The 19,048-nt window shown below is 46.9% G+C and overlaps 1 protein-coding gene across 2 annotated transcripts in view; it reads right to left on the minus strand.

Moving 5' to 3' along the window:
• SUFU (SUFU negative regulator of hedgehog signaling) overlaps window positions 1-19,048 on the minus strand; it is a 99,585-nt gene that overhangs the window by 65,872 nt on the left and 14,665 nt on the right. For both annotated transcript variants that reach the window (XM_029080761.2, XM_029080760.2), the window contains exon 3: window positions 855-991. In XM_029080761.2, coding sequence (XP_028936594.1) covers window positions 855-991 — 137 coding nt within the window. The remainder of the gene's footprint in view (window positions 1-854; window positions 992-19,048) is intronic.

Raw genomic sequence — 19,048 nt, forward strand, 5'->3', positions numbered from 1 at the left:
TGGAAGCTCATTCCTCTAAACTGGGAGCTCAGTGTGGGCAGGGAACATGTCTGTTATATTGTGCTCTCTCAAGCACTTGGTTCAGTGCTCTGCACACAGTAAGCGCTCGTAAATACGACTGACTGCTGAGCACTAAGAAGGATTGATTCCCACTTGAGGACATACTCCCCATTCTGCCCTTTCAGGACCCTGGGCTTAGGCTTCTTTGTGGAGGCAAGGGATGCAAGCTGAGAGAGATGGTCTCCAGGATCCAGAAAGGGGCCGGGAGGGAGAGGTGGGGCAAAGCCCTGTCACTACCCTGAATGGGACAGCATGACTCAAACCATCACAACTGAAATCACCAAAAGAATAATTATTTTTAATGGTATGTGTTCAGCATTTACGATGTGTCAAACGCTAAGCACTGGGGTAGATTCAAATGAATCAGATTGGACACAGCCCCTGTCCCGCATGCGGATCACAGTCAAGGAGGCGGGAAAACTGGAAAACTGAGGCACGGAGAAGTTAAGGGGCTGGCCCAAAGTCACACAGCGGGCAAGTGACAGAGCTGGGGTTGGAAGGCAGGTCCTCTGACCTGGGTTCTTTCCACGAAGCCATGCCCTTCCATAATCCCAGGAAAAACTACTCTACACCTGTTGTGGCCACTGTGCTCCCTTATACAGTACCCTGAGACAGAAGACCTGCTTACTGAGGAAGCCCAAAGAGGTACCTTTGGCTGTCTTAAAGTAATAACCCCAACAAGCTAGGCAGGTCTATGCGATGGACCCAATCCCAAAACAACAAGACACCATCAAGCACAACAGCAGCCCTCTGCTGAGCAGAAAGCCAGGGGGTGAGCTGTCGCCATCCCATACCTGACTGGAAGACGTATCTGGCCAGGCCCTGCATCAGTTCCGCTGGCCAGGTGGGAGGCGCTGACTCTCCTGATTCTCTCTTCAGCCGAAATGTCAACTCGAAGCCAAAGCCACTCGGCCTGTCCGTTCCTGTAAATCTGGAGGAAATAAAAGAAAAAAAGCATTTCAGATGGCTGGGTCTTATGGAGAGACCAGGGCATTAGTTGGACTAAGTGGTAGCTCCTTGGGGAAGCATACAGTGTGTCGCTCTGCACACGATAAGCACTCACTAAAGAGCCTGAGCCTGGGAGTCAAAGGGCCTGGGTGCTAATCCTATCTCTGCTATTTTTTTAATGGTTTTGTTAAGTGTCTACTATGTGTAAAGCACTGGGGTAGATTTTGGGCACACCACCTAGTATGGGTATCTCATCGTAGGTAGATACAAGATAATCAGGTTGGACACAGTCCCTTGTCCCTCATTGGGTTCACAGTCTAAGGCCACTTGCCTGCTGTTTGATAAGTCACAACTTCTCTGTGCCTCAGTTTCCCAGCTCTGCCACTTGTCAGCTGTGTGACTGTGGGCAAGTCACTTAACTTCTCTGTGCCTCAGTTCCCTCATCTGTAAAATGGGGATTAAGACTGTGAGCCCCACGTGGGACAACCTGATTCCCCTGTGTTTACCCCAGCGCTTAGAACAGTGCTCTGCACATAGTAAGCGCTTAACAAATACCAACATTATTATTATTATTATTATTATTATTATTAGTTTCCTCAACTGTAAAATGGGGATTCAATACCTGTTCTCCCTCCTGCTTAGACCGGGAGTGCCATACAATAATAATTATGGTATTTGTTAAGTGCTTCCTATGTGCCAGGCACTGTTCTAAATGCTGGGGTAGATACAAGATACAAGGGTTGGGCACAGTCCCTGTTCTACACGGGGCTCAGGGTCTAAATCCCCGATTTAGAGATGAGGGAACTGAGGTGCAGAGAAGTGAAGTGGCTTGCCCAAGGTCATGCAGCAGACAAGTGGCAGAGCCGGCATTAGAAGCCATGACCTCTCGACTCCCAGGCCCGTGTTGAAGAAGTGAGGCTCAGTGGGAAGAGCACGGGCTTTGGAGTCAGAGGTCATGAGTTCAAATCCCAGCTCTGCCACTTGTCAGCTGTGTGACTGTGGGCAAGTCACTTAACTTCTCTGTGTCTCAGTTACCTCGTCTGTAAAATGGGGATTAAGACTATGAGCCCCACGTGGGACAACCTGATTCCCGTGTCTACCCCAGCGCTTTGAACAGTACTCTGCACATAGTAAGCGCTTAACAAATACCACCATTATTATTATTATTATTAAATCCCCGATTTAGAGATGAGGGAACTGAGGTACAGAGAAGTGAAGTGGCTTGCCCAAGGTCATGCAGCAGACAAGTGGCAGAGCCGGGATTAGAACCCGTGACCTCTCGACTCCCAGGCCCGTGTTGAAGAAGTGAGGCTCAGTGGGAAGAGCACGGGCTTTGGAGTCAGCGGTCATGAGTTCAAATCCCAGCTCTGCCACTTATCAGTTGTGTGACTGTGGGCAAGTCACTTAACCTCTCTGTGTCTCAGTTACCTCGTCTGTAAAATGGGGATTAAGACTATGAGCCCCACGTGGGACAACCTGATTCCCGTGTCTACCCCAGCGCTTAGAACAGTACTCTGCACATAGTAAGCGCTTAACAAATACCAACATTATTTATTTATTATTCAGTAGGCCATGTTGCTTCTCATATGGGATAATGACTGTGCCTACCATGCTTGACTTGTATCTATCTACCCCAGTATGTAGAACAGTATTTGACCCACAGTAAGCACTTAAATATCCGAATTATTTTTGACTGATTTTTTTTTAATTCAGTAGGCACTCAATACACACCCTGACTATAGGCTACAAACTCCTCTGTAGACTGTAAACTCCTTGTGGCCAGCGATCGTATCCACCAATTCTGCTGTAATTGTACCTTCCCAAATGCTTAGTACAGTGCTCTGCATACAAAAAGTGTTCAATAAACACCAATCTGATCAATAACCTTATCAGAACTAAGCATTTTATTTTTTCTCTCAGTAGCACCTCCCCCTCAACTGAACTTAAAGACCGCAGTAGCGTGACCTCCAATATTTCAAACATCCTCAAGATTGTTAGCTAGTCACTGGGCTGGGAAAGGAAAGTTGCTCTGTATCTCCCTGATTGAGGGGATGCCCAGATGACTGAGTCATCAATGAATCACAGAGCTGCAAAGTCAGTCAATAATATTTATTGAGAGCTTACTGTGTGCAGAGCACTATACTAAGTGTTTGGGAGAGTAGAGTAGAACAAAATAACAGACACATTCCCTGCCCATAATGACCTTACAGTCTACAGGGGCAGAAAGGACTTTAAAAGATCACCTGGCAGGGAAATGAATGGCTTTCCAGCCAGGGCTACTGGATTCTTAAAAGTTAAGGATGGATTCTCCTCAACATTCCCTGCCCACCTGTACTTCATCACCTGTTCAGTGTTTCAACACACAGTTTTACCCTCCTTTGTTCTTTTCAGAACAAAAAGTAATAATAATAATAGTATTCCTTGAGTGCTTATTATGTGTCAAGTACTAAACTAAGCACTGGAGTAGACACAAGTTAATCAGCTCCATCACAGCCCCTGTCCCACATGAGGCTCCCAGTCTAAGAGAGAGGGAGCACAGGTATTGAATCCCCATTTCACAAATGAAGAAACTGAGGTTCTGAAAAGTGAAGTGACTTGCCCAGGGTCCCTCAGCAGGCAAGTGGCGGAGCCAGAATTAGAACTCAGGTCCCCTGATTCCCATGCCCTTCTATCCACCACATCATGCTGCTCCTCAGGTGAGGCAAGCAGCAATGCTCGACACTTTCCTCCAAACTCAAATGTTTGCTCAGGATGGTTAAAACCTTCTGGGATACGTGGATTTGGACACTCGCTAAGATGTGAAACGATGTGGGTTTCTCAGCATAAATTATAAGGAGCAACTGTCTCTATCAGACGGCACTAGGGCCAAGAAAGCTTAGACAAAAGTGAGAACACCTGAGACATCAAGCTTGCCAGCTTGGGGGAAGGGTTAAAAGGCCTTCACAATATAATTTTAGGTAATTATATCTTGTACTAACATGAGCCACGGTGATTAAGACACATGTAAACTCCTCGGCGTACAAACACAACCTATCAACTAAGATGACAGCCAACAGCGCCTCGCTGGCCGTGGTTTGGGACTGGGGGAGAACTCTGACCTGCCAAAGAGTCACAAAATGGCAAACCCTGGGGCGATGCCCACTAGCAGGGCCTGGTCCTCCTCCATCGGCAGCAGCTTGAGAGGTCGGTGGTGGGACCCAATAGTTGGCAGGCCAGATGAAAGGCTTGGGTTCTGAGGTCCGGCCCCATCACCGATCTCCACGCGATCTCAGGAGGGAGTTTCCCTTTCCCTCATTATTAAACGGGGATAACAGCGGGCCTTTTCCACTGAAGGGTATCTCACTGATGCACTAATGGCTGCAAAATCCCACCAGCATCCTGGAGAACTGACCCAGGTTACCAGAGAAGCAGCATAGCCTAGTGGACAGAGAATGGGCCTGGGAGACAAAAGGACCTGAGTTCTAATTCTCGTTCTGCCACCTGCCTGTTGTGGGACCTGGGGCAAGCCACTACACTTCTCTGTGCCTCAGTTATCTCATCTGTAAAAGGGGGATTAAAATTGTGAGCCCCATGAGACAGGGATTGGGTCCAACCCGATTTGCTTGTATCCACCCCAGCGCTTAGTAAAGTGCCTGGCACATAGTAAGCGCTTAGCAAATATCTATTACTATTACCACCCAGTCATGTGATGGGGCAATCTGAAAAATTCCCTGGAATTCAACACCATCATTTTCCATTTTTTGCTCTTTACACATGCCTATCAATTCTGAGGGGACAATTCTGATGATCATGTACCCTTCCCCAGCCCTTAGGACAATGTTTGGCACAAAAAAATCACTCAATTGTACTGATTGAGTACTTACTGTGTGCAGAACACAGTACTAAGTGCTTGGGAGAGTACAATATAACAGAGGTGGTAGACAGATTCCCTGCCCACAATGAGACTATAGTCTAAAGGGGGAGATTGATATTAATATTAATAAATAAATTACAGACACGTACAGAAATGTCATGGGGCTGAGGAAGGGGCACATCAAGTGCAAGGGCGAGGCAGAAGGGAGTGGAGAGAAGAGGAAATGAGAAATTAGTCAGGGACCCCTTGGAGGAGATGTGCCTTCAATATGGCTTTGAAGATGGGGAGAATAAGAATGTGCTTAAATACCACAATTGTATTATTATTATTTTGAAAAGCTTTCCTAAAAGAGGCAGCTGATCAGAGCAAGTGGGTGAGTGGTTGTCACAGGTCAGTACTGGGATACCAACTACCAGCCCTCACTTTGCCCCTGCCATGTGCAGCCCACACTTTAAAGTCCACAGCATTCATGGTGTGGCACTCTGAGCTGGTCTGTAAGATCGTTTAAGGGCAAGCAGCATGACGTAGTGGATAGAGCATGAGACTGGGAGTCAGAAGATCACAGGTTCTAATCCCCACTCCGCCATATGTCTGCTATGTGGCCTTGGGCAAGTCACTTTAATTCCCTGGGCTTCAGTTACCTCATCTGTAAAATGGGGATTAAGACTGAGCCACATGTGCGAAAGGGACTGCGTCCAACTCGATTTGCTTATATCCATCCCAGGGCTTAGTACAGTGCCTGGTATACTGTACGCACTAACAAATACCACAGTTATGATTATGCTCGCCACAGGGTGGCTGAGAGTGTTCATGGACTTGCAAGAACGGAAGGCCCAATGTGAAGAGGCAGAGGACTGGAATTGAAAACTTCTGGGCCATACAAGATAGACTTCCAATTAAAACTCTTGCAAAATGTGAGGGGTCATTGGGTAAGTGGACTGTCTCAAGCACCAACAATTATAAACAGTTTTGTAATATACTGAGGGCAAGACCCAAGTTCTTTCAACTCTGGCCAAGGAAAATATAGTATATGATTTTAACAACAAATATTTTGGGGGCATTAAACAGAAACAAAGAATATCTCTTCCTCCAATCACGCGAAGGTGAGCGGACAAACACACAGGCACAAAGTAGATCCAACGAGGTCTCTTCTTTCTGGGGAGAAAGACAGCGAAGGCAGAGAGACAGAGAGAAAGCAAGAGGCAGAGAGTGTCTATGACACACACATATGACTCTATCCAGGAAAAAACTCTTCTGGATGCTAAGTCACAGACTGGAAAAAAAAATCACATTTGGCTTGCAAAAGGGATAGGCTTTCTGGGCAGATGGAATCCACCTGTATTTGATTACCACCCACTGGGTTTGACGCAGTTTATTAAGTACAGAACTTCCACCCAAAGGGTGGGTTTGAGAACGGCCTGCTCAGCTGTAGTCATAAAGACTTCATTTCAAGACCTGTCAAAAAGTCTCATTTTTCTGAGCCAACCCAACACTTTTATAGAGGCCAAATGACAAATTTTGTTGGTTTTTACAATCCTCCTGGTGAGGTGCTTGGTTTGGGCCTCCTGGAGTTGTTCATTTCCCACTTCTTAATCAATCAATGGCAGTTACTGAGCATGTACTTTGTGCAGAGCAATGTACTAAGCACTGGGGAGAGTACAATATAACAGAGTTGGTTCCCTGCCCACAGTGAGCTTGGAGTCTAGAGGGGGAACAGCCTAAATGCGAAAGGGATCAGGCACATTTTGGCTGGGCAGCCCCTGACCAACCTGGTGCTCGGTGGCTACCTCCTCCTCTCCCACACCTGCCTTTCCGATGTCCGGTTGTTCCCTGTTTCTCTCTCTATGGAGAACTACCCTCTGTGTTTCAAGGGACATTCTGGCCATTAATCGATATTTACTGAATGCTTACCGTGGGCAGAGAACCTTACTAAGCGCTTGGGAGAGTACAATATAACCAGAGTTGGTAGACACATTCCCTGCCCACAACGAGCTTACAGTCTAGCGGAGTGGAGATTCCATTCCCAAGGGAGTTGTGCCTTTCACAATGAACACACATAACCTGAGGACAAAACTCGAGAAACTGGCTTCGACTACGGCAGGGGGGATGTACATAAGGAAGGGCTGCCTGGCCGGCAGGAATGAGTAACTAAGAGACGGTGTGGAGCCTCCTTAGGGTCGACCTTTAAGCACCGGGCACACTGATTCTCAACCATCTAGTCTGGGTTGACTTGTCCCGCTGGCAAGGTGACTGGCCAAGGTGACCTCTCAATGGAATCTTCCAGCTTTAAGGATTCTTCAGTTCTCTGATATTGCTCCCCCAAGGCTCCTAGAGGGAGAGAAACTAACTTTGTTTTAAATACTTGGCAACTTATCAAGCATCTGTAGTTGCTGAGCCAAGAACCAGGTAATAGCAGATCCGCTTATCTGAACCTGTTGAAAGACGTTCACACTGAGTTCTGGACCTAGAGATGCCCAGGCACTGAAACCCTTACAGAAATGCTGGCCGACTGCCCATGCTTTGGCTCTTCCTAATCTTCCCCTTTACCTTAAAGCTCCGGAGGACATGGTAACAGCTAATAAATCGCTAAAAGCAGCAGCAGCAGCACCTAATCACTACCTGCAGAAGGGGCACAAGCAAGAGATGCAGCCTGATCTAGTGGAGAGAGCATGGGCCTGGGAGTCCAAAGGACCTGGGTTCTAATCCCATCTCTGCCAACTGCTTGCTGTGTGACCCTGGGAAAGTCACTCGACTTCTCTGTGCCTCAGTTTCCTCAACTGTAAAATGGTGATATCCCCTTCTTCCCCTTCCTTAGTCTGTGAGCTCCTTGTGGATCAGGGGCTGTGTCTAAACTACTTAACTTGTACCTACCCCAGTATTTAGAACAGTGAATTTAGTAAGCCCTTAACAAATACCTTAAAAAACAAACAAACAAAAAACCCAAAGAAACAAATCCAGACCCGGCAGGATCTTCTCCAGGCCACTGAAAACCAAATGGGACCTGGCGGTCGACACTGAATTCCAGGCCAAGGTGCCAGGGAAACTGCACCACTGGCAAACCAAACCTTTCCTTCACCTCTTCTCTGAAGTCTTTAACAACCATGCCAGACATTCACCGAGAACAGCCAAGTCCTCACAGACCCGATCTCTAGCAGCTCCGGAGAGGATACAGTCTGCAGGCCCTTCTCCCAGTCAAGTGCCCATTCCTAGAACAATAATAGCGACAACCTGGGAGTCAGATGATCATGGGTTCTAATCCTGGCTCCGCAGCCTGTCTTCTGCCGCGTGACCTTGGGCAACTCCCTTCACTTCTCTGTGCCTCAGTCACCTCATCTGTAAATTGGGGATTGAGACTGTGAGCCCCATGTGGGACAGGGACTGTGCCCAACCCGATTTGCTTGGATACACCCCAGTGGTTAGCAGAATGACGGGCACATAGTAAGCACTTAACAAATATAATAATAATAATAATAATAAAAGTACTTACTCTGTGCCAAACACTGGAATAGATGCAAGATAATCAGGTCAGATCCAGCCCCTTGTTCCACTTGGGGCTTCCAGTCTGGAGGGGAGGAAGAATAGGTACTGAATCTCCTCCCCCGCCCATCCATGAGGAAAATGAGGGTCAGGGAAGTTAAGTGACTTGCCAATGGTCTCACAGCAGGTAAGAGGTAGAATGAGGATAAGAGGCCAGGTCCTGACTGCCAGAACAAGGGCTCTTTCCATTAGACTATGGTGCCTGCCTGGCTCCTGGGACTTTTCATATTCTCCTCAGCTGAGACCCCCTCCACCATTCCTGAGCTGGGCTAATGGCGAGAAGACATTGGGAAGAGGCTCTACTACTGAGCTACATTTTATTTATGTAAATACAAATAACATCTTCCCTTCCAGAAGACTAGGGTACTTATAAGCAGGAGCAGCAAAAACAAATATAAAAAATTACTGCCCTGGGCATCATTCTGCTATCTTGGGAAAGAGAGGAGGAGGGAGATGAGGCTTTATGTACACAAATTCTACAACTAGCTCTTCTGAACCCTGGGAACCAACCTCAGAAATCTCTCAAAAGTCTAAATACAAACGGAGTGAGGAAAAAAATCAACATGTAACCTGACTCCCAATGCACTTCGTGGAACTAATTAGCTTAGACAGAAGCAAAACACCTTATTTTTACATTACCATAGGTGATGGCTAACAGAAAAGAGGGAGATCATAGTGGTGGCCTAGAGGAGTGATGGGAGCTGTAAAGAGAAAACCCACTGCTAAGATTGCTATTCCGATCAATCCATCGATCACATTTATTGAGTGCTTTCTATGTGCAGAGCACAGTACTAAGTGCTTGGGTGAGTATGATACAACAGAATTAGCCGACACATTCCCTGCCCATAATGAGCTTAAAGCTTAGAGGTAAGAGAGCCATCTCCTCCTCTTGTCTGCCCCACACTCTCCTCTCTGCTTCTCAAAGAGTGGAGGGATGCAAGTGCCAATGGCTATGAAGTCAAAATGTCTGGCTGTTATTCCCAGGAAAGCCACTTCATTCATTTATTTATTCAATTGTATTTATTGGGCACTTACTATGTGCGCAGCACTGTCCTAAGCACTTGGGAGAGTATAATACAACAATAAACAGGCACATTCCCTGCCCACAACGAGCTTACAGTCTAGAGGAGGAGACAGGCATTAATGTAAATAAATTACAGATATCTACATAAATGCTGTAGGGCTGGGAGGGGGGAATGAGTAAAGGGAGCAAGTCAGAGCAACGTAGAAGTGAGTGGGAGAAAAGGAAAGCAGGGCTTAGTCAGGGAAGGTCTCTTGGAGGAGGTGTGCCAGGCTCAGGCTGCTCGGTGCTGTCGGGCCTGTAAATCAAGCCCAGCAACACCAGCTCCCTGGGTGTGGTGAGGCTGTTAATACTGAGAAAACACGAGATGGTTAGGACGGTGAATCGCAAAGGAGCCTCATGATGAAATCTCCAGAGCAAGCAGGGTTTCATTTGAACGGGCGATGATAGATAAGCCGTTTGGTACATGTGCTTGCCCAGCTAGACTGTGAGCCCGTTGTTGGGCAGGGATTGTCTCTATCTGTTGCCGAACTGTTCGTTCCAAGCCCTTAGGACAGTGCTCTGCACAAAGTAAGTGCTCAATAAACACGATGGAATGAATGAATGAAAACACCTTACTCATCTCCCAAGGGACGCATGGCCGAGCCCCTCTTGTTCTCCTAAAGGTGGAATCCTTAGTAATAGAAGACAAATACGGCTGGATCGGAGGGATCCTGACGACACCAGGATTCATGCCACACCTCGATCACCCAGGAAAGCAGACACAGAAACTCTAAATTACTTCGTAAGTGTAACGGTGCCGACCACGTATCTGAGAGAGAGAGGCCCCAGTTTTAGGCTTCAGCAAATGCTGGAAGAGGGCCCTGGTTCCAGTTGGGGGATTAATTAGGAGGCTAACTGATTTTTGGGGTGCAAAATAAACGTATCTCTTTGGGCAAAACAGGAGAGTTGGAGAATGAAGGAGAATGGAGTCAGAAGTGGTTTCAAAGTTTGGAGGCTCAGGACACTCTGCTGGCCCCATTTGCACCCACTGTTCTCTGAGCCGCTGTTCCCTTTGTTTTCCCAGACCCCCGAGGCCAATATCTCTCCAATATAAATGATCCCATCACCAGGATCCTTCATCCCATCAGGATCCAAAATTACTTCACATTTTGCCTTCAGTTTCTCCCCCGCAGCTGACTGAAACCGTTTTAATTTACAGTATGACCATTGAAAAACTCCAGAGCCCATCACCTTACAAGCAGGATTCATGGATTTTGGATTAGAACTGCAACAAGGCAGCTCTCAGGATTCCTCCCTGATGAAGAGTTGGGGTTTCTGCCTACAGTTTAACAGAGACATAACCACGATTCAATTTGGGGCTACTGAGCAAAATCAACTATCCTGTAGAAATTCCAATGTGGGAAGAGTTTAGGGGTGTGCGCTCTCTCAGTTAGTAAGCCAAAGCTCTGGTTTTAGAGGAGAGAATAGCTTCTAACCACAGCAGTCTGTGACTTTCCTCCTTTAACCTGAAGACTCATAAGCCTCCTCTGCAGCAGTTAACTCCAATCCTCCTTTCTGTTAAATCGACAGCAAAGAAGCACCACGTTCTGGCTGCCTGGATTTTCTTCCTGTAGCTACAAGTGGAAGATCTCAACTCTGCCAATCCAAACCTAACCAAATATTTAATATTAAAAACTCGGGCTTCGTCAAAAGCTTAAAAAAACAAACAAAAAACCCTCCCCAGGGCCATGGTCAAATATTACTCAGCATTCCTGAATTTTAAAATAATGGCTCCCAGGATTTACTCAGCTACGAAATCAGAAGAACAAACTGCAAGAGGTACATTCAGGGAGGTTTAACCAAGTGACAGTCTTAAATTTTGCTGAGAAAGAAAATCCCTCATATTCCAGAAAAATAATAATGATATTCATTTAAGTACTTATGTGCCAAACACTAAACTAAGCACTGAGGCAGGAGCAAGATAGATCAAAACACAGTTCTTTTATCACATGGGACTCAGCACCTAAGAGGCAACATTAATAGTCACAGAAATAGTGTTGATTAAGCACCTCCTCAGTGCAGGGCACTCTACCAAATGCTGGAGGAAAAAAAATACATGGGTGAGAATTAGACATGATCCCTGACCTGTTAGACTGAAAGCTCCTTGAGGACAGGATCATCAGTGTATTCTCCCAAGTGCTTAGTACAATGCTCTGCACTCAGTAAATGCTCAATAATTAGCACTGATCGACTGATTGGTCTCGAAGGGGCTCACAATCAAAGAATTGGGAGGGCAGAGTTCAACAATGGGCTCAAAAAAAACACGGAACACACCGAACAACATGAAAGACAAGGCTCAGACTCTTACAATCAAGTACTAAAGGGGCTAGCAGGGGCCTCCCAATCAATCAATCATGCCCCAAGGGGAGAAGAAAGGCATCCGAAAGCCGGTGACAGAGAAAATGAGGTGACAGAGAAAATGATCGGGATCTCCTCACCACCTAGCTTCCCCAGGGCATGTCCTTATACATATCAGGTATTCTGCACAACTAGCATATCGTGTGAGCTGACCAAAGGCTAAACATTAATAATTCATGTTTCTTTTCAACTGAAGAGCCCGTGAACAGTCACAGACTTTAAAAGACAAGCTAGATAAGATGGAACTAAAAAGCGGCGAGTCTTTCTGCTAGTTACTGATCATTTCATAGTCTAGCCAGTGCACATTATCTTCCAAACATGGGGGGCAGTGTGAGCCGAGGGGAAAGAGCATGGGGCTAGGAACCAGGCTTCTGATAGTTTTGCTCTACGGAAACTGCCCTCTGAAAGGTCATTAATGACATCCTTATTGCCTAATCCAATGGCCTCCTACTCCATCCTAATCCTGTCAGGTGACTTCAACACTGAGGACGACCCCCTTCTGGAAACATTATGTAACCTTGACTTCCCTGACACCGTCCACTCCTGGTTCTCCTCTCTCTCCGACTGCTCCTCTAAAGCCTCCCGCCCTCTTATGGCGGGAGTCCTTCAAGGCTCAGTTCTGGGTCCCGGGTCCCCTTCTGTTCTCCATCTATACCCATTCCCTTGGAGAACTCATATTCTCTCACAGTTTCAACTACCATCTCTACATGGTTAATTCCCAAATCTACCTCTACAGTCCAGACCTCTCTCTTTTGCTGTTTCACATTTCCTCCTGCCTTCTGGACATCCCTACTTGGATGTCCCTCAACATGTCCAAACAGAACTCCTCATCTTCCCACCCAAACCCTATCCTCCCCCTTTCTTTCCCATCACTGTAAATACCACCACTACCCTCCATGTCTCACAAGTCCCTAAACTGGGGATTATCCATGACTCATCTCTCTCTTTCAACCCACATATTCAATCTGTCACCAAATCCTGTCAGTTCTACTTTCACAACATTGCTAAAATCTTCCCATTCCTCTCCATCCAAACTGCTCCTACACTGGCCCAAACACTTATATCTCATCTTAACTATTGCATCAGCCTCCTCCCTGACCTAACTGCATCCTTTGTTTCCCCACTCCAGTCTTTGCTTCACTCTGCTGACAGGTCAGTTTGCATCTCCCTACTCCTCAAAAACCTCCCATGGTTGCCCATGCATTTCTTCATCAAACAGAAACCCTTTACCATAGACCTTAAAGCACTCAATCAACTTGCCCTCTCCCACCTTACCTCACTGATTTCCTACTACAACCCAGCCCATACGCTTTGCTCCTCCACAGCCATCCTACTCACTGTACATCGAGCTCATCTATCTCACTGCCGAACCCTTGTCCACGTCCTCCCTCTGACCGGGAACTCCTTCCCCCTTCATAGGCGGCAACCAATTCCCCACCTTCAAAGCCTTATTAAAATCACTTCCCCAACTAAGCCGTCATTTCCCCTACTCCTTTCATTCATTTATTCAATAGCATTTATTGAGCGCTTACTATGTGCAGAGCACTGTACTAAGCGCTTGGAATGAACAAGTCGGCAACAGATAGAGACGGTCCCTGCCGTTTGACGGGCTTACAGTCTAATCGGGGGAGACGGACAGACAAGAACAATGGGAATAAATAGAGTCGAGGGGAAGAACATCTTGTAAAAACAATGGCAACTAAATAGAATCAAGGCGATGTACATTTCATTAACAAAATAAATAGGGTAATGAAAATATATACAGTTGAGCGGACGAGTACAGTGCTGAGGGGATGGGAAGGGAGAGGGGGAGGAGCAGAGGGAAATGGGGGAAAAGAGGGTTAAGCTGCGGAGAGGTGAAGGGGGGGTACTCCCTTTCCCTTCTGTATCCCTATGCACTTGGGCTGCCCCCTTTTAAGCAGTTGATATTCAACCTACCCTCAGCCCCATGGCAATCATGTACATATGCATTATTTATTTTAATGTCTGCCCCCCTGCCTTCTAGACTGTAAGCTCCTGGTGAGCAAGGAACATGTTTACCAGCTCTGTTGTACTGTACTCTCCCAAGCACTTAGTAGAATGTTCTGCATACAGTAAATGCACAATTAATATCCCTGACTGACAGGTAAAATGGAGACCCATAGCCAATTTTTTTATGGTATTTGTTAAGTGCCTACTAGGCACTGGACTAAGCACAGAGGTAGACACAAGGTAATTGGGTCCCTCATGGGGCTCACGATCTTATTCCCCATTTTGCAGATGAGGTAACTGAGGCAGAGAGAAGTTACATGACCTGCCCAAGGTCCCTCAGCATAAAAATGATGGAGCAGACACTAGAATCCAGGACCTTCTGACTCCCAGGCCCACACTCTATCCACTAGGCCTTGCTGCTTCCCTTGGGAGGCTCGCAATCTAAATATAAAAGTGGGGGGGGGGGGGGAGAATAGCAACCGATACATAAGGAGAAGTAGGTCCGTGAAACATTATAGAGGAAGAAAAGAGACTGGTTGTGAATGAAATCCAAAGCATAAATTAAAGGGGACAGAACTTAAAAGGAGAAAGAAAATCTCTTTTTGGGAGACAACTGGGAAGGAAGACAGTGTGGACACAGTGGCATGAGAACACTGCTGTTCTGGTATTTGTTATGTGCTTACTATGTACCAGGCACATTATTAAGCCCTGGGATAGATACAAGTTAATCAGGTTGGACACAGTCCAAGTCCCACATGGGGTTTGCAGTCTTAATTCCCATTTAACAGATGAGGTAACCAAGGCACAGAGAAGTTAAGTGACTTGTCCTAGGTCACAGATCAAACTAGTGGCAGAGCCAGGATTAGAACCCAGGTCCTTCTGACCCCCAGGCTTGGCTTTATCCACTAGGCCATGCTGCTTTAATGAGGGGGTGAAGGCATCCATTGGGGAAATCTGCATCTGGTGGTCCCTAACTTAACAACAGAGCACGAGCTACTGGAGTGTGAGAGGACACGGGGAGCACCAGAGGCTCCAGAAGGGAATTATGGGTCTACACTAGTGAGTGGGTGCTATAGGACAGGGTGTCAATCCGAGAGGAATAGGAGGATTGATGAAAGGATAGAGTTATGGCAAAAGAAGGTAAATCGGTAGTGGCAGAAGTAAGCATTCTCTTTGGATTTCCACCGAGATCGCCCTCTGCAACAGAACGCACCCCTCCCAGCATCTCCATCTCTCCAATGCAACCAGTCTGAAGTCTAGGCTAACCCAATTCCCCATGTACAACATGAACCATGTACGAGGCTGGCCACCTTGGACCAGGATCTGAATTTCCTAAAACAAAATTAGACCCCCAAAGTCCATGCCATCCCAGGATGTGGTATCACTGAGCTCAGCGGGCATCTCACGGCCATATATGATTCCGCCGAGAGGGAGGCACTGGGCAGTGGTAAACAGTTCCCCTAGATATTTGCTTTTGTCAAGACCAGCAGCAACAATGTCCGCTCCTGCTTTTCAAAATCTTCCTGCTAGGCTACTGGTGTGTTTCTGCATCCTCTCCGAGCCAGAAGATCAGCTTCAAGGAAAGAAAAATTGCTCAGCCGGCTCCAAGCGGACTGGAATGTGGCATGTTTGCAACCAGATATATTTAAAAGGGTTGGACGGCAGGGGTTCTTCTTCTTCTTTTTTTTTTCTGTGAAACCACAATTTTTCCTACCGGATAGTTTTCACCAATTTTTCCTGCATCCAAATGGAGGCTTTCAGAAACACTTAGGAATCAAATCCATCATCAGTAGAATGCTCCTGAGCAAAAATCTTATTCTCTGGAACTGAGACTGAGAGTCTAGACAGGACAACCCCAGGACAGTCTCTCTAGCCCTCTGGCTATGGCGGCTCTCTCCGCTTTAGCGGAAGGGACCTCCTGTCCCGTTTCCAACCACTGGCCCACAGGACCTCCAGTTTTAGAAAATCTACCACTGAGGCTGGAGGGACGATATTCTACAATGGGCGAGCCGCAATGAGGAAACCTAACTTCCCCCAAATGGAGCCCACGGATATCCCACTTGGGGCACTGGGAAAATATGCCGTGTTTTTCTTCGTTGGTCTATTTCGTGAAAGCTCAGCTGGTAGCAATCTGGCCCCAGATGGTTGCAAATTCATGCTTTTCACTAATGTTTTCCATGTTGATAGTATGGAAAAATAAAGAGGCTATCAAGAGCCACTATCTTTTACTAACATGTCAGAGAAGTGTCTAGAATACCACTTGAGGCTGCTCGGAGATCCATTTACAGAGCCCAGTGATCCTTTCAAAGGTTGGGAAACAAATGCCTTGCCAATGTTCGGTCTTGATATCGCCACTGACTAGGTAGGAATCAAACCCATTCCTGGAGGAGGGGTCCCAACTCAGTGTCATTCTACTTCCTTTTGAGCGGCAGGTCTTCAAAAGACGATCGCTTTTCCCTCTGCCATTGAGAGCTCACCTCCTCCAGGAGGCCTTCCCAGACTGAGCCTCCCTTTCCCTCTACTCCCCCCACCACCCTCTGCTCTTCCCCCTTCCCCTCCCCTCAGCACTGTGCTCATTTGTATATATTACCCTCTTTATTTTGTTAATAAGGTGTATATCTCCTTGATTCTATTTTATCTTGATGATGTTGTCTTGTTTTTGTTTTGTTCTGTTTTGCTTTGCTGTCTCCCCCGTTTAGACTGTGAGCCTGTCACTGGACAAGGACCGTCTCTTTCTGTTGCTGAATTGTACATTCCAAGCGCTTACTACAGTGCTCTGCACATAGTTAAGCGCTCAATAAATACTATTGAAATACTACTGAATGAAGGCTGAAGACCTCCCTTCCGAGTGGGTTCGGACAACAAACTGACCATACATAATAACCAAAATAGAGGAGGGGGCATCTCCTAAATAGGGAGCATGGCCCACCGGGCCTCGGTTCACCTGGGCCAGACCTGCTGTATTCCCAGAGCGCACGTGTTTCTCCCTTCCCCCCAACCCCCCGATGGGCTGGAAAAGCTTTCCAGACTTGCCCGTGCAAAGTCTCTGGGTGATGGAATTCAGTTTCATTCCTGTGCACATAGCGAAGAGCCACAACCTCGGGCGCTGTTGGTTCACCCCACATCCCAGCCGGGAAGTCTGCTGGGTCCAACTTATTGCTCTTGGCACCTGGCCAGGAGACTGACCCTGGGGTAGGGACCCACACATCACAAACAGATGCCCTGGGAAACTTGGGCTGGCCCCTTTTTCCTTCCCCGGTGAGAAGGGTTTGGGAGACCAGGCCTTGGTGATGATTGATTATTGTTATTATTATCATCATTATTATCAGGCACACACAGTGAGCTGTAGTGATTGCTCAACAAAACTCAATTTAGACAAACGTCCCTGACCCAGAAGGTGCTCAAAATTTAAACGGGGGAGGACCAGCATTTGGAACAAGAACATAATCTAACAGGAAAAACAAGCTAAAATTCCTTTTTTTTGTAGTGCTATTTGTTTAACCTCTTACTGTGTGTCAAACACTATTCTAAGCGCTGGGGTAGATACAAGTGAATTAGGTTGGACACCAGTTCTTGTCCCAAATGAGCCTCATCATCTAAGTAGGAGGGAGAACAAGAGAACTGAAGCACAAGAGAAGTTAAGTGCTTGCCCAAGATCACACAGCAAGTATTTGGCAGAGCTGGGATTAGAACCCAGGTCCTCTGACTCCCAGACTTGCTTGAAAATTCTTCAGTTCAAAATACCAACCATAAAATACAGGCGTTCATCAAAACCTGGAAGGGGAGGCCCAAAATCCTTCACCACTCCAAGCAAAGAGTCCTTGACCAGAAGGAACCCTAACCTTCCGATCGATCCCAAGGGTGGAAAAGCCATGTCTGGCACATCTCCGCCTGGCCTGGCTCCTGGTGTCAGGCAGGAAGACAGGAGCAGGGCCAACCCTTCAAGTGGGCAGCCGGCAGCAGGGGAATGGCACGTTTCTGTCCGTCCTCGATTCCCAAGAATCTCTAAACTATAAGCTCGTTGTGGGCAGGGAATGTGTCTGACATGTTGTTATACTGTACCCTCCCAAGCGCTTAATACAGTGCTCTGCACACAGCAAAGGCTCAATAAATTGAGTGATCACAGGCAGGTCCTTCTGCCTAGGGAACACAAGAACATCCTGCTTGCTTGGACGAGGAGAGGGGTCAGGTGCCGATGGCCTGATGGTGGGATGGCCTGATGGTGGGTCAGGAGCTTCACTGTTCAGATGGGGAGCCAGAGAGTGGAAGCCCCCCAATTTCACTCAGGGTTTTTAATCATGAGAACCTGGCTGCCTCTCCCTGCTGAGTCAGCCAGGAAGGTGTTTCCCAGGCCTTTCTCCACATGCTCTAAAGAGATATTTGATCTGCTAGCCTGTGGGGTCCAGCCCTGTTTCAGCCAAGACCTAAATCCAGGCGGCAAATGAAACAGTGCTAGAGGAGAGAGGTGGCCCGACGTGTACACTTTTGGCAACTCTTCTGGAGAAGTGATGTAGTCTTATAAGTTCAGCGGGATGGAGCCCTGCTTTGAATTGCTCAAATATCAAAAAGTATCATTATAGCCGCAGTAGGACCTATTCCTGAAGATATATTACAATATACTTTAAAATGGTGTCTTAAAGGTGAAGTTGCTTTGCCTTTCTGAAAAATTGTCCCCCTTTCCTGGAAAGGTTGAGCTGAAAACAGCATGACCTATTGGAAAGAGCATGACCCTGGGAATCAGAGGATCTGGGTTCTAATCTCGGCGCTGCCACTTGTCTGCTTTGTGGACTCGGGCATGTCACTTAACTTCTCTGTGCCTCAGTTTCCTCATCTGTAAAATGGAGATTAAGACTGTGAGCACCAAGTGGGACAAAGACTGTGTCTAACCTGATTATCGTATATCTACCCAGCGCTTAGTACAGTACCTGGTACATAATAACTGCTTAACAAGTACCATTATCACAAAAAAAAAACCCAAAACACAGACTGTGAATTTTCAGCTTCCAAATTAAATCTGGGGGCCAACACTCAGCACCTATCTACAGTACCTGCTTTGGCTGCCCAGGACTCCAAAGGGCACCAAATGCCCACCCCAAGGCAAAGGAAGCCATTCTCTTCCCAACAAGCCCAGGACTACCCGATTTACCCTAGATGTTTCACTCTCTCCCCTATTCCTACTGAAGTGGCTCTGCCACTTGACTGCTGTGTGACCTTGGGCAAGTCACTGAGTTTATCTAGGCCTTAGTTCCCTCATCTGG

Source organism: Ornithorhynchus anatinus, chromosome 16 (assembly GCF_004115215.2).
Source record: "Ornithorhynchus anatinus isolate Pmale09 chromosome 16, mOrnAna1.pri.v4, whole genome shotgun sequence".
In the NCBI taxonomy this organism is placed as follows: Eukaryota; Metazoa; Chordata; class Mammalia; order Monotremata; family Ornithorhynchidae; genus Ornithorhynchus; species Ornithorhynchus anatinus.